The sequence below is a fragment of the Aotus nancymaae genome, unplaced genomic scaffold (genome assembly GCF_030222135.1).
Source record: "Aotus nancymaae isolate 86718 unplaced genomic scaffold, 86718_ANA_hifiasm-v0.15.2.pri h1tg000003l, whole genome shotgun sequence".
Taxonomy (NCBI): Eukaryota; Metazoa; Chordata; class Mammalia; order Primates; family Aotidae; genus Aotus; species Aotus nancymaae.
Window position 1 is genome coordinate 70,787,360 of NW_026988414.1, and position 12,567 is coordinate 70,799,926.

Consider the following 12,567-nt stretch of genomic DNA (forward strand, 5'->3'; position numbering starts at 1 on the left):
CTGTCATCCAGGCTGGAGTGCAGTGACACGATCTCGGCTCACTGCAACCTCTGCCTCCTGGGTTCAAGCGATTCTCCTGCCTCAGCCTCCAGAGTAGATGGGATTACAGGCATGTGCCACCATGCCTGGCTAATTTTTGCATTTTTAGTAGAGACGGGGTTTCAGCATGTTTGCCAGGCTGATCTCGAACTCCCAACCTCAGGTGATCCACCTGCCTCGGCCTCCCAAAGTGCTGGGGTTACAGGTGTGAACAACCACACCTGGCCTGAGTCAAAGTTTTAAAGGAGCAAATTTACCCCAAATTAATTTGTAAATGTTCCAACAGGATGTACGTGCATGTTCACACATGTGAAAGAGAGCAAGAAATTTTTGAAAAAGAAAGTGATGCAAAAGCTTTGCCTTACCAGATGTCAGAACAAATAACAAAGGTAGACTAATTAAGTAGTGAGGTATTAACTGGCCTAGGAAAGATTACTAAATCAATGGAACATAAGATAGTCCAGAAAATGACCTATGGGTATATGAGAATATAGTATATCATGAAGAACGTGTTTCATACAAGTAAGGAAAGAGTGAGTTGTCCCATAAATAGTATTGGGGCAACTGGCTACCTCCCACCATTCACAAAAAGATAATCCAGGGAGATAAAACACCTAAATATTTTCTAAATCTATTAAGTAGCCAGAATAAAAGAGAATATTTTTAAACATCAGGAAAAGTTTTTCTAAGCAAGATATAAAACCCAGAACACATAAATGATTTAATTGCATAAAGATTTAAAACTTCTGTATATCAAATTTAAATGGACAAAGGATTGATATTCTTCATATGTAGGGAGCTAGTCCAAGTCAATAAGGAAAGGTAAAGAACCTAATAGAAAAGTGAGCAGAGAATATAAACAAGCAATTTACAAAACAATCTATCTTACCTGTGTTACCAGTAAACACTAAAATTACAGTGCTCAGTATCACCAAGGATGTGAAAAATAGTCATTATTCCGCATTATAAGACTAAAGACTGAGTTAACCTTTCTAATACACGTCAAATGCCTTAAGAAATACAAACTCTTTAACCCAACAACTCTTTTTAAGAAATCTGATGTAAAAAATACAAAAAAAAAAAAAGAAAAAAATACAAAAAAAAGAAATGTGATGTAAGGAAATAAATGGACAAAAATGTATATTCATATGATTAACAATTAAGGAGAATAAAGTAGAAATAGCAAAATGGCATTTTATCAATATAATGGATTCCTATGCAATTGACACAAAGAGTAGTTTAGAGCTCCTATATATGCTAATATGGAAAAAAAGTCCAACATGTATTGTTTAAGTGAAAACAGGCCGGGCACAGTGGCTCACGTCTGTAATCCCAGCACTTTGGGAGGCCGAGGCAGATGGATCACCTGAGCTCAGGAGTTTGAGACTAACCTGGCCAACATGGTGAAACCCCATCTCTACTAAAAATACTGGAAAAAAAAAAAAAATTACCCGAGGGTGATGGTGGGCACTTGTAATCCCAGCTACTTGGGAGGCTGAAGCAGGAGAATCGCTTGAACCCCGGAGGCAGAGTGAGCCAAGATCGCACCACTGCACTCCACCCTGCCAACAAGAGCAAAACTCTGTCTAAAAAAAAAAAAGGGTTCATGCCTGTAATCCCAGTACTTTGGGAGGCTAAGGTGGGCACCTGAAGTTGGGAGTTTGAGACCAACCTGACCAACATGGAGAAACCCTGTCTCTACTAAAAATACAAAATTAGCCAGTCGTGGTAGCACATGCCTGTAATCCCAGCTAATTGGGAGACTGAGACAGGAGAATCGCTTTAAGCTGGGAGACGAAGGTTGTGGTGAGCAGAGATTGTGCCCTTGCACTCCAGCCTGGGCAACAAGAGCAAAACTTCGTCTCAAAAAAAAAAAAAAGAAGAAAAGAAAAGTAGGTACAGATCAGTATGATATAATCTATAACATAAAAAACTATACTTAAGGGTATACATCAAACAATTGCAACTACATCCAGGAGGAGAATAAAGGATGAAGTTCACTCTCTATATACTTTGTTTTGTTTGAACTTATCCTAACAAGTGTATATAATATATATATATATTTTTTTGAGACAGAGTCTTGCTCTGTCACCCAGGCTGGAGTACAGTGGCACAATCTCGGCTCGCTGCAACCTCTGCCTCCTGGGTTCAAGTAATTCTCCCACCTCAGCCTCCCGAGTAGCTGGAATTATAGGCGTCTGCCACCATGTCCAGCTAATTTTTTGTATTTTAGTAGAGACAGGGTTTCACTGTGTTGCCCAGGCTGGTCTCAAACTCCTGACCTCGTGATCTACCTGCCTCAGCCTCCCAAAGTGCTGGGATTACAGGCGTGAGCCACTGCGCCTGGCCAACTTTTTAGATTTTAAAGCCTTAAAGTTAATACTATCTAATGTTGATCAACATATTGGTTAACGAACAGTCTCTCACATACCTGTATGATAGGACAGTATGGAAAAGGTACATAAATTTTATATATAGAAACCTGTCACACGCATAAATTCCATTTCTAACAATTTATTTCTAGGAAATAATTGAGCACAAATTACAATGTATAAGAATGCTCATTAAAGTGTAGTTAGAAGAGAAATAAGAAAATACTGTAAATCTCCATCAATAAGGCACAAACTATGTTTTATTTGTAGAATAGAAGGCTATGTAACCATTAAAAATATTTATCACTGGGTGCGGTGGTTCACAACTGTAATCCCAGCACTTTGGGAGGCCAAGGAGGGCGGATCACGAGGTCAAGAGATCGAGACTATCCTGGCCAACATGGTGAAACCCCGTCTCTACTAAAAATACAAAAATTAGCTGGGTGTGGTGGCGCGCGCCTGTAGTCCCAGCTACTTGGAAGGCTGAGGCAGGAGAATTGCTTGAACCCAAGAGGCGGAGGTTGCAGTTAGCCAAGATAGCACCACTGCACTCCAGCCTGGCGCCTGGTGACAGAGCAAGACTCTGTCTCAAAAAAAATATATATATCAATATTTATTAAAACTTATTAAAAAGTCTATATTAACATGGAAGACAGCATTATATAACACTGGAAAGGCATTCTGTGGAACAGCATGCCTAAGAAAATATATGTAGAAAGACGCTCACAATTCTAACATTTTCCTCCACGAATTGGAATTTTACATGGTTTTTGTTTTCTTCTTTATACTTTTCTGTATTTTTGGTATACTTTGCCTGAAATTTTTTTTTTTTTAGATGGAGTCTTGCTCTATCACCCAGGCTGGAGTGCAGTGGCACGATCTTGGCTCACTGTAACCTCCGACCCCCAGCTTCAAGCGATTCTCCTGCCTCAGCCTCCCAAGTAGCTGGGATTATAGGTGCTTGCCACCTCAGCTGGCTAAATGTTTGTATTTTCAGTAGAGATGGGGTTTCACCATGTTGGCCAGGCTGGTCTTGAACTCCTGACCTCAGGTGATCTGCCTGCCTCGGTCTCCCAAAGTGCTGGGATTACAGGCATAAGCCACCATGCCCGGCCACTTTGCCTGAATTTTATAATCAGAATAAACAAACTATTTTCATTTAGTAAAAGAATTTTTAAAAAGGAAGAGAAGGAGAAGGCAGGAAAAACAATTGTTCAAAAGGCACTGCGATATTACTAACGAATAGACACCTCAAAATTCCTAAAATCTCATTCTTCATTATATGGAAACTTTCAAAACCAACAGAAAAAGAAAGCTTGGTTTTTAAAAATGAACTTTGCCAAATCCACACATGATAAAAATCACACAATATTAAACACAGGTCCACACACATGCACAGACCCAATTAAATGTATGTAAAACTAGTGAAATCTGACTAAGGTAGATGGATTATATCGATGTCAATTTTCTGGTTGTGATACTGTTTCTATTGCTATTCAGTTGTCTTTATTACAATTCATTTCCCCCAATGGTAAAACTGGGTGAAGAATACAATGACAGCTCTCTGTAGTATTTTACAAAATTGAATGTGAATTTACAATTATCTCAAAACCAAAAGTTTATTTTCAAAAGTGAACTTTGTGCCTTGAAAAGGAAAAGAGAGGTAGCTTTTCTTAGAGCTGTAGCTGAATCATCACTAAGAAGCCTCATTTCAGGTTCTCAAAGTTAGAGGCACTGCAGGGAAAGTACATTTTAGTGAGCACCTACTGTGTACTAGGCAATTACGCAGCCAGAGCAGGCTAGATGTGAGTCTGTTCTATACGTGGATAATGGGAGGCTCAGAGGCAGTAGTAAGTAACTCAGCAGTAACTTGTGGAGCACAAATGTGAACCCAGGTCTGCCTGAAAGCTCAGGCTGTCCTATCGCATCACATTGACTGGGAATGGCTTAAAAGACAAAACCAAACCAAACCTTTATTCAATGTTGTCCATATCAAGAAACTCCATGTAAAGAAATAAATATTCGAGTGAGTTTAAAAAAAAAAAGGTGCATTGGCTGGGCGCAGTGGCTCACGCCTATAATTCCAGCACTTTGGGAGTCCAAGGCAGGCGGATCACCTGAGGTTGGGAGTTTGAGACCAGCCTGGCCAACATGGAGAAACCCTATCTCTAGTAAAAAAAACACAAAATTAGCGAGGCATGGTGGCGGATGCCTGTAGTCCCAGCTACTCAGGAGGCTGAGACAGGAGAATCGCTTGAACCCAGGAGGCGAAGGTTGCGGTGAGCTGAGATCATGCCATTGCACTCCAGCCTGGGCAACAAGAGCGAAACCTCGTCTTAAAAAAAAAAAGCTGCATTGTAACTAGGCAACAGGAATTTCAAAATGTGTACCTGTACATGAATATCATCTATTAGATCTGTCCCTGCAGCCCTGACTATTAGAAAGTTCCTCCCAGTACCTGGATGAACCTCCTTCTAACTAATGATCCTTCACCAAAGAACAAACCTTTGTCCCTCATGTTCCTTCCTTGATAAAACTGGATCTCTACTGCTGATGTGACCAGGGCAAAGTCTGCACCACAGCTGTCTTCTCTTGAGTCTTCTTATATTGCAAGACTCATTAACTTTTCTAGTTTCTGTTTTCACGTGGGGCCAATTGTTTATTTCCCATACTCCCAAGTCTTCCATCATTAAGGACACAGGTTGACAATTTAATGTAAATTACATGCCTCTAGGGTCCAGGCAAGAGTTGGAGGATCTGTGAACTCCTGAAACTATGGGCAAAATTGTTGGGTCTGAACAAAGGGGTATGTTTCTGGGAAAAGAACATTTCACTTTTATTAGATTCTTAATGTAGCCTATGACCCTCAAATGATAGAAGCTACTCCTTTAATTTAAGCAGCTCCTTGGGGAAATGGCTGATTCCAGATCTGAGGAAATGCATAAAGGCGCCAAAACGTCTAATCATACCAGAAACTAAGGAAGCCATCAAAGCGTAGAGTCATGGCTCAAGAACTCAGGAATCAACTGAAAGATGGGACAATCTGAGAATCAATAAGAATGGATTAAAACATATCAAATATGTTTAAACCCAAATGACTCATTGTCACCTTTGGTGGTTACTAGGGCCCCATACCATGATTTTGAAAACTAGGAAATAAGAGTCAAGTATTTATTCTGCCTTTCTAGTACTGACTATACCTCAGGATAAGCAAATAGTTCAAGAGGACACACACCTTTTTTTTTTTTTTTTGAGACAGAGTTTTGCTCTTGTCGCCCAGGCTGGAGTGCAATGGCATGATCTCGGCTCACTGCAACCTCTGCCTCCCGGGTTCAAGCAGTTCTCCTGCCTCAGCCTCCCGAGTAGCTGGTATTACAGGTGCCTGCCACCAGGCCCAGCTAATTTTTGTATTTTTTTAGGAGAGACAGGGTTTCACCATGTTGGCCAGGCTGGTCTTGAACTCCTCACCTCAGGTGATCTGTCTGTCTTGGCCTCCCAAAGTGCTGTGATTATAGGCGTGAGCCACTATGCTCAGCCAGGAACACATCTTTTTATAGAAAGAGTCTCCTAATAAATGATAAACTGGCAGGATTAGACTGATACCATTTTTCAGTCCCTAATGAAATAATGGGTATACATGAAATAATCATCGATGGCTGCTCACATTCTTCAAGGAGAAATAACTGATATTACACCCTTCTTGAAGCACACAAAACCATCTCAATCTGACCAAGACTACATCCAACTCCCAAGTTATAGGAAATACATAAATCAAAGGAATGGTTTAAACAATATCAACAAACCAGAAAATGTTATAGAAAACGTAGCCTGGTTTTTTCAACAAATAATTTGCTAGGAAAAAAGAAAAGGAAGAAAAAAGGAGGCCGGGCGCAGTGGCTCATGCCTATAATCCCAGCACTTTGGGAGGCCTAGGCGGGCAGATCACAAGGTCAAGAGATCAAGACCATCCTGGCCTGTATGGTGAAACCCTATCTCTATTAAAAATACCAAAAATTAGCTGGGTGTGATGGTGGGCGCCTGTAGTCCCAGCTAGTAGGGAGACTGAGGCAGAAGAATCGCTTGAACTTGGGAGGCGGAGGTTGCAGTGAGCCAAGATCGTACCACTGCACTCCAGCCTGGCGATATAGCGAGACTCTGTCTTAGGGGAAAAAAAAGAGGAAACCACAGATTAAAAGAGATTACAGAGATAAAGATATTTGATTCAAAATGTCAACTCTTTTTTAGTCAAAGTATAAACCTCATTTGACTCATTAAAATAAAGGGTACAAAGACATTTATGAGACAATGGAGGAAACATAAATCCTGACTAGCTATCTGATTAAGGAGTTACTGTCCTATTTTAGGTATAATAACAATATTGCAGAAATATTTTAAAGACTCTTTTATAGCTATACACTGAAATACTTTTGGATAAAATATATAATAGCTACAATTTGCTTCACAATAATCCAAGGGGCAGGGAGAAGGGAGGAAGATATGAAACACACTTTACCCATGGCTTGGTTGTTGCTAAAACTAGGAGATGGGGACACACCACTTATTACACTATTCTCTCACCTTTTGTAATTTTGTTTGAAAATTTCCACAATAAAAAGTTGGCAATTAAGAACAGAAACATGTTTCCACTTGTTTGATAATGAAAGAAGCCCAGTAGGAATACTAATTCTGAAGTATTGTCACTGGGTGATTTTAAAATAAAATTTCTAAATAATCCTTCAAAAATTCAAAATTTATTTTTAAATAGCATTTTGCATGGCCCGAGTGATTACTGGCAGGTTTTGAGTAATCTAGTTAATTCTAACACATATTAAAAATATCTAAACTGTTTTTCTACAGAAGAGAGATAAAAAAGTCCTAACACGCAGTCAGTCTTTTGGTCAGGCGTGCCACCCACGCGGCTGTGTGGCGGGTGAGGCAATGAAATGAAATACCAGTAGGATCTCGACAATTGGCTGCCATACCATTGAGGTGCCATGTATAGATGTTAGGAGGAAAAGCAGTTCATGTTTGATTTAAACTAATTCTTCATGTGCTGTTTACTTCAGTTTAAAAAGAAACAGAGCCAGCCAAAGACTGCTTAAAAATTAACAATGTAATTTCAAGCATCACTGAGGAAACACTAATTTAGGATAAGGCTTTAAAGGTGGGTTCAGTTGCCACAGGTTATTAAAACACGCCCGGCACAGGTTATGAAAACATGCCTCCAGTCCTAAATGATGACTGAGCATTTCTAAACAAATAAAAACGTGTAGTCATGGGAAGGAGGGGCGAGGAATTAGTTTTTCCTACAGTGGCTTATATCCCTAAGAACAATGCCTGCCTTTTGGAATCTGTGCCGGAGCAGGCAGGTGCACTTCGGGGAGCCTGTTACTTCTTTTTTTTTTTTAAGTTTCAGTCTGGCTCTGTCGCCAGGCTGGAGTGCAGTGGCGTGATCTCAGCTCACTGCAACCTCCTCCTCCCAAGGTGCAAGCAGTTTTCCTGCCTCAGTCTCCCAAGTAGCTGGGACTACAGGCGCGCGCCACCATGCCCAGCTAATTTTTGTATTTTTAGTAGAGACGGGGTTTCACCATGTTGGCCAGGATGGTCTTGATCTCTTGACCTCATGATCCGCTTGCCTCGGACTCCCAAAGTGCTGGGATTACAGGCGTGAGCCACCGCACCCACCCAGCCCCTGTTACTTAATTACACAGGAACTCCATTCCCAGGGGTTTGTGCCCTCCCACTCCTTCCTTTCCTACATTAGCAAACAGCTGAGGAATTAAGCTTCAAAGGTTGGTGGCAGACTGATGCCCTGAAGTCCAGGTGAATAGCAGTACAACGGCCAAGGCCGACCTCATGTCACACTCACACTTGCATCAGAGATGGCTGTAGAATTGCGGGAAATCATTTTCACTTCCTTGGAAGGAAGACAAATTATTTTCTGGTGTTCAGACTCACCCCAGACACCAGAGTGTAATGCTACACTGTTCTTGACTTCATAGGCTTTCTGTGGGTAGCCACAGCAAAGGAGAAATTATTAAAAGAAATGAAACATCTTCTGAAACTGGGAAGAAAATTGGGGGGAAATTTTTGGGGGAAAATAACAGTTTTATTCTTTCTCCTAAGCTTGTGATTTTAGTATTCCAAGACCTTATGCTTGAATTACTTAACAAGAGGGCATGTTTATGCAGAAGACAGGGAAATGAAGAGAAAAGAGCAGGAATATACAAAAATGAAGGCGCAGTGGCTCACGCCTGTAATTCCAGCACTTTGGGAGGCTGCGGCGGGCGGATCACAAGGTCAGGAGATTGAGACTATCCTGGCTAATATGGTGAAACCCCATCTCTACTAAAAATACAAAAATTAGCTGGGCATGATGGCGCATGCCTGTAATCCCAGCTACTCAGGAGGCTGAGGCAGGAGAATCACTTGAACCTGGGAGGCGGAGGTTGCAGTGAGCCAAGATCGCACCACTGCACTCCAGCCTGGCAACAGAGTGAGATTCCATCTCAAAAAAAACAAAAAACAAAAACAAAAAAAACCTAGGAAATAATGCTGCTTTAGCTGGAAGTAAGGAAGACACCTGATTCCAAATTCATATTTTATTTTTATTTATTAAATTTTTTTTGAGACAGAGTCTCGCTCTGAACTCAGGCTGCAATACAGTTGCGTGATCTCAGCTCACTACAGCCTCCACCTTCCAGCTTCCACTGTAGGTTCAAGCAATTTTCCTGCTTCAGTCTCCCAAGTAGCTGGGACTACAGGCACGTGCCACCACACCCAGCTAATTTTTGTATTTTTAGTAGACGGTGAGCCACTGTGCCTGGCTCAAATTGATATTTTAAATGCCTATTTGCAATCAGCAAAAAGCCAGGTATGCTGCATGATGCTTGCTATAAGGATTTGGCTTCTCTGGCTTAAATTTTTTCACTCCATCAAAAGATAAGGAAGGCACAGGCCCATTTGTCCAATCACGTTTGCTGAAAATACTGCAGCCTGAGTGTAGACAAACTTCCCCTGACGTTGCCAGAAGTCTCTAGTTAGCAGAATCACTAGATGACTGTATGCAGAAGGCCTCTAGGGAGCCTACAGTCCAATCTCCTTACCTTATGGTAAAGCAGGCCCAGGAAGTGGAAGTGCCTTATCCCAGCTGCAGCAAAATAGGAACAGCCTGAGGCTCAGAACTTACTTCTGATTCCCAGATTGAGGCTCTTCCCTCCAGCTGATAAACATGATACGTGGCAGGCAAGGACCAGAGCGACCCAAGCAGGTTAGGGGAGGGGTGGAGCCACCCATGAGGTGCTGAGAGTGGTGGTGGCTCCACTCTAAGCAGCTCATGGGAGAACTTCAGAGAGGCCAGCTGGCAGCAACCCACCTTGGATACTGCCGACCTCAGCCTCAGGGGGTCACGGTTGCACCCTAGGTGAATAAATTAGCATACAAGTCTCTCTGGTCTGTGTCAAAGCTTTGGGGACTTGCCTAAGTTTACAAATTTGAAAGCAGCCACCAACATCAAAGCACAGACGGAATCTGAGCTGCCCTGTCCAGGCTATTCAGAAAATCCTACCCAGGGGAAGTTGGGAAAGAGAACTTCTATTTGGCCCCAGCTGAAACTCTTCTGGAAGCTCAGTGGGGCCTCTGTCAGCTTTGCCCTCTGGACCTGCCCATTTGCCCCAGAGGTGCCCACTGAGGCTACCTCAATGCCTGTCAAACTAAAACTTAAACCTAAGAGTGTCTGCAACATGGACTCCAGCCAGCCTGATCAGAAGTCTATGGAGGGGGCCAGGCACTGTGGCTCACGCCTGTATTCCCTGTAATCCCAGCACTTGGGGAGGCTGAGGTGGGTGGATCACCTGAAGTCAGGAGTTTGAGACCAGCCTGGCCATCATGGTGAAACCACATCTCTACTAAAAATACAAAAATTAGCCAGGCATGGTGGTGGGCACCTATAATCCCAGCTACTCTGGAGGCTGAGGCAGCAGGATTGCTTGAACCCGGGAGGCAGATGTTGTAGCGAGCCAAGATCGCACAATTGCACTCCAGTCTGGGTGACAGAGTAAAACTCTGTCTCAAAATAAGAAAAAGAAAGAAGAAAGAAAGAAAGACAAAGAAAAGAAAGAAAGAAAAAAAGATAAAAGAAAGAAAGAAAGAGAAAGAAAAGAAAGAAAAAGAAAGAAAGAATAGAAAAGAAAGAAAAGGAGGGGCATACTGACTCCTCACTGAAGAATGGGATGGACACCCTCACTCTATTCCACCTCTCCCGGCAAAGCCATAAGTCTTTGCTCAGAAAGGAACCAGACTTTAGAGCCGTCTACAGGTGGACATGGGGCGAAGACAGCACAGGTTGCCAGGGCACCCTCTCTTGTTCCCTAGGAGCCTGGCCCCTGCAAGGAGAGGCACCTTCAAACAATCAAGCATAGTGGGTGGGGGAGGGGGGCGGCAAGCAGAGCAAAGAGGCACAAATGACAGAGGGGTGGAGCCCCACCAGTCCCTCTGAGGACAAGGCAGAGGGAGCCCCACTGGGGTCCACACCCCTGTGTGTCCCGGGCTGATTTGGGGACAGGCTCCCACAGTCAGCCCACCTACCCCAGTGCTAGCTGGCCAGGGATGCCAGGCTGTACCCGACCTTCGGTTGTGCGGCTTGGAACCTGGACCCGGGCAGAAATTGACAGGTTCCCCAAAACAATGTCATCCCCAGGACTCCAAGACCTCAAGGAGCAGAAGCCACAATTCTGGATGTCACGTGCAGCGCCATCTCCTGTCTGCCCTGCCTCCTTATCCCTTCCTCCCAGGGCGACTCTGGACCAGATCTCGGGGCCGGGAGACCCGCCCAGCCCGCCCGACCGGCATGGGCCTGGCGCCCGGGTGAGGCCGCGTCGTGCTGGGACAGCTCCTAGCTGCCTCCCCGCAGTCGCGGGCCGCTACAAGTGCGGATTTGGCGGCAAGAGGAAAGAGTCGACCCTCCAGGGGCTGCAGGGAAGGCCAACCTTTGGGTCGGGGGCAATCAGGACTGGGAGTCGACATCGCGGGGAACGAATGATGAATGAATAAATGAAAGGATGAACAGAGTGGTGGGGCGGACATGGGCCGCGCGAGGCGTCCCTAGGAGGGTGCCCTCCCCTACCCCGACGCCGCCGGGACCGTCCCTCATCCCCCAGGTCGCAGCAGACTCAGCCGGGACACCAGATCCGGGCGCAAACACCTCGCGGGCTCCCGGAGGCGCCTGGGCGCGCGCGGCGCAGCTCTGGCCCGAAGCCCGCATTCCGGCGGCCGGGAAGTGCCTGCCCCGTGGGCAGAACGCTCCGAGTTGCCGTGGCCCCAGGAGGCGCCCTGCCCCGCGCGGTAGCGGCCCCTCGCGGCTGCCTCCGGGGCCCCGAACCCGGCCCCCGGGCCGCCATCCCTTACCTGCCCGCCTCGGAGGCCTCGCTCCGGCTTAGAGCGGTCATCGCGGCGCCAGCACCCTGCGCCCCCGACCGCGCTCCGGGACCCAGCGCCCGCCGGACCCCGCCCGCCCCGTCGAGAGCCCGCCCCGCTCGCCCATTGGCGGCTCGCGAGGGCCGGGCCCAGCCCATTGGCCGTTCCTCCCCCTTCTTCCCGAGCTTCCCTCTTTCCCCGCCTTCCCCAGGTGGGGCACCCAGCTTAACGCAGATTGCAGCGCTCGGTCCCCTGAACTGGAAGGTGCTGGAGGCCAGAGCCTGGCACGGCACCTCCTGTCCCTCACGTCGAGGGTATTGTGTCCCTCTAGACGCTTCTGTCCTCCTAGTTTTGGAACTTGGGTCCCTCTGCAGGAAACGATTCCGACCCCTCTCCAACCCAGTCCTTCCCAACCTCGAGCTCCAGGGTACGTTTCAATTTCACCGTTAGTGGGGAATACCGAAGGGGATATTGAACACCACGGTCTGACAGGCAAGTCACCACCGGGAGCCCGGGAGCCAGGATGCTTCCATGCACTTTTGCCAGTTTTTAACATTGCAGTCTCTCCAAGGAAATACACTTTTGGAGGAGTCTGCGGAGGGACTGAAGGTGCACACAAATCAAAGGCAGGGAAGCAGAGGCACAGCTCAGGGTGTCACAATGAGCTGGGCTGAAAGCAGTGATAATGGGCCCAAAGGTCCTATTCCCCAACTTGCCTGGCCTGCAGGCCCTTTCCTCTTCC

At 45.4% G+C, this 12,567-nt stretch overlaps 1 protein-coding gene across 1 annotated transcript in view; it reads right to left on the bottom strand.

The window, feature by feature from the left end:
• The window catches only part of GRAMD2A (GRAM domain containing 2A), a 36,568-nt gene extending 24,682 nt beyond the window's left edge, over positions 1-11,886 (bottom strand). The window contains exon 1 of the mRNA XM_064382238.1: positions 11,817-11,886. Within this exon, the coding sequence (XP_064238308.1) occupies positions 11,817-11,857 (41 nt within the window). The 5' untranslated portion in view covers positions 11,858-11,886. The remainder of the gene's footprint in view (positions 1-11,816) is intronic.
• Positions 11,887-12,567: the final 681 nt, after the last annotated feature.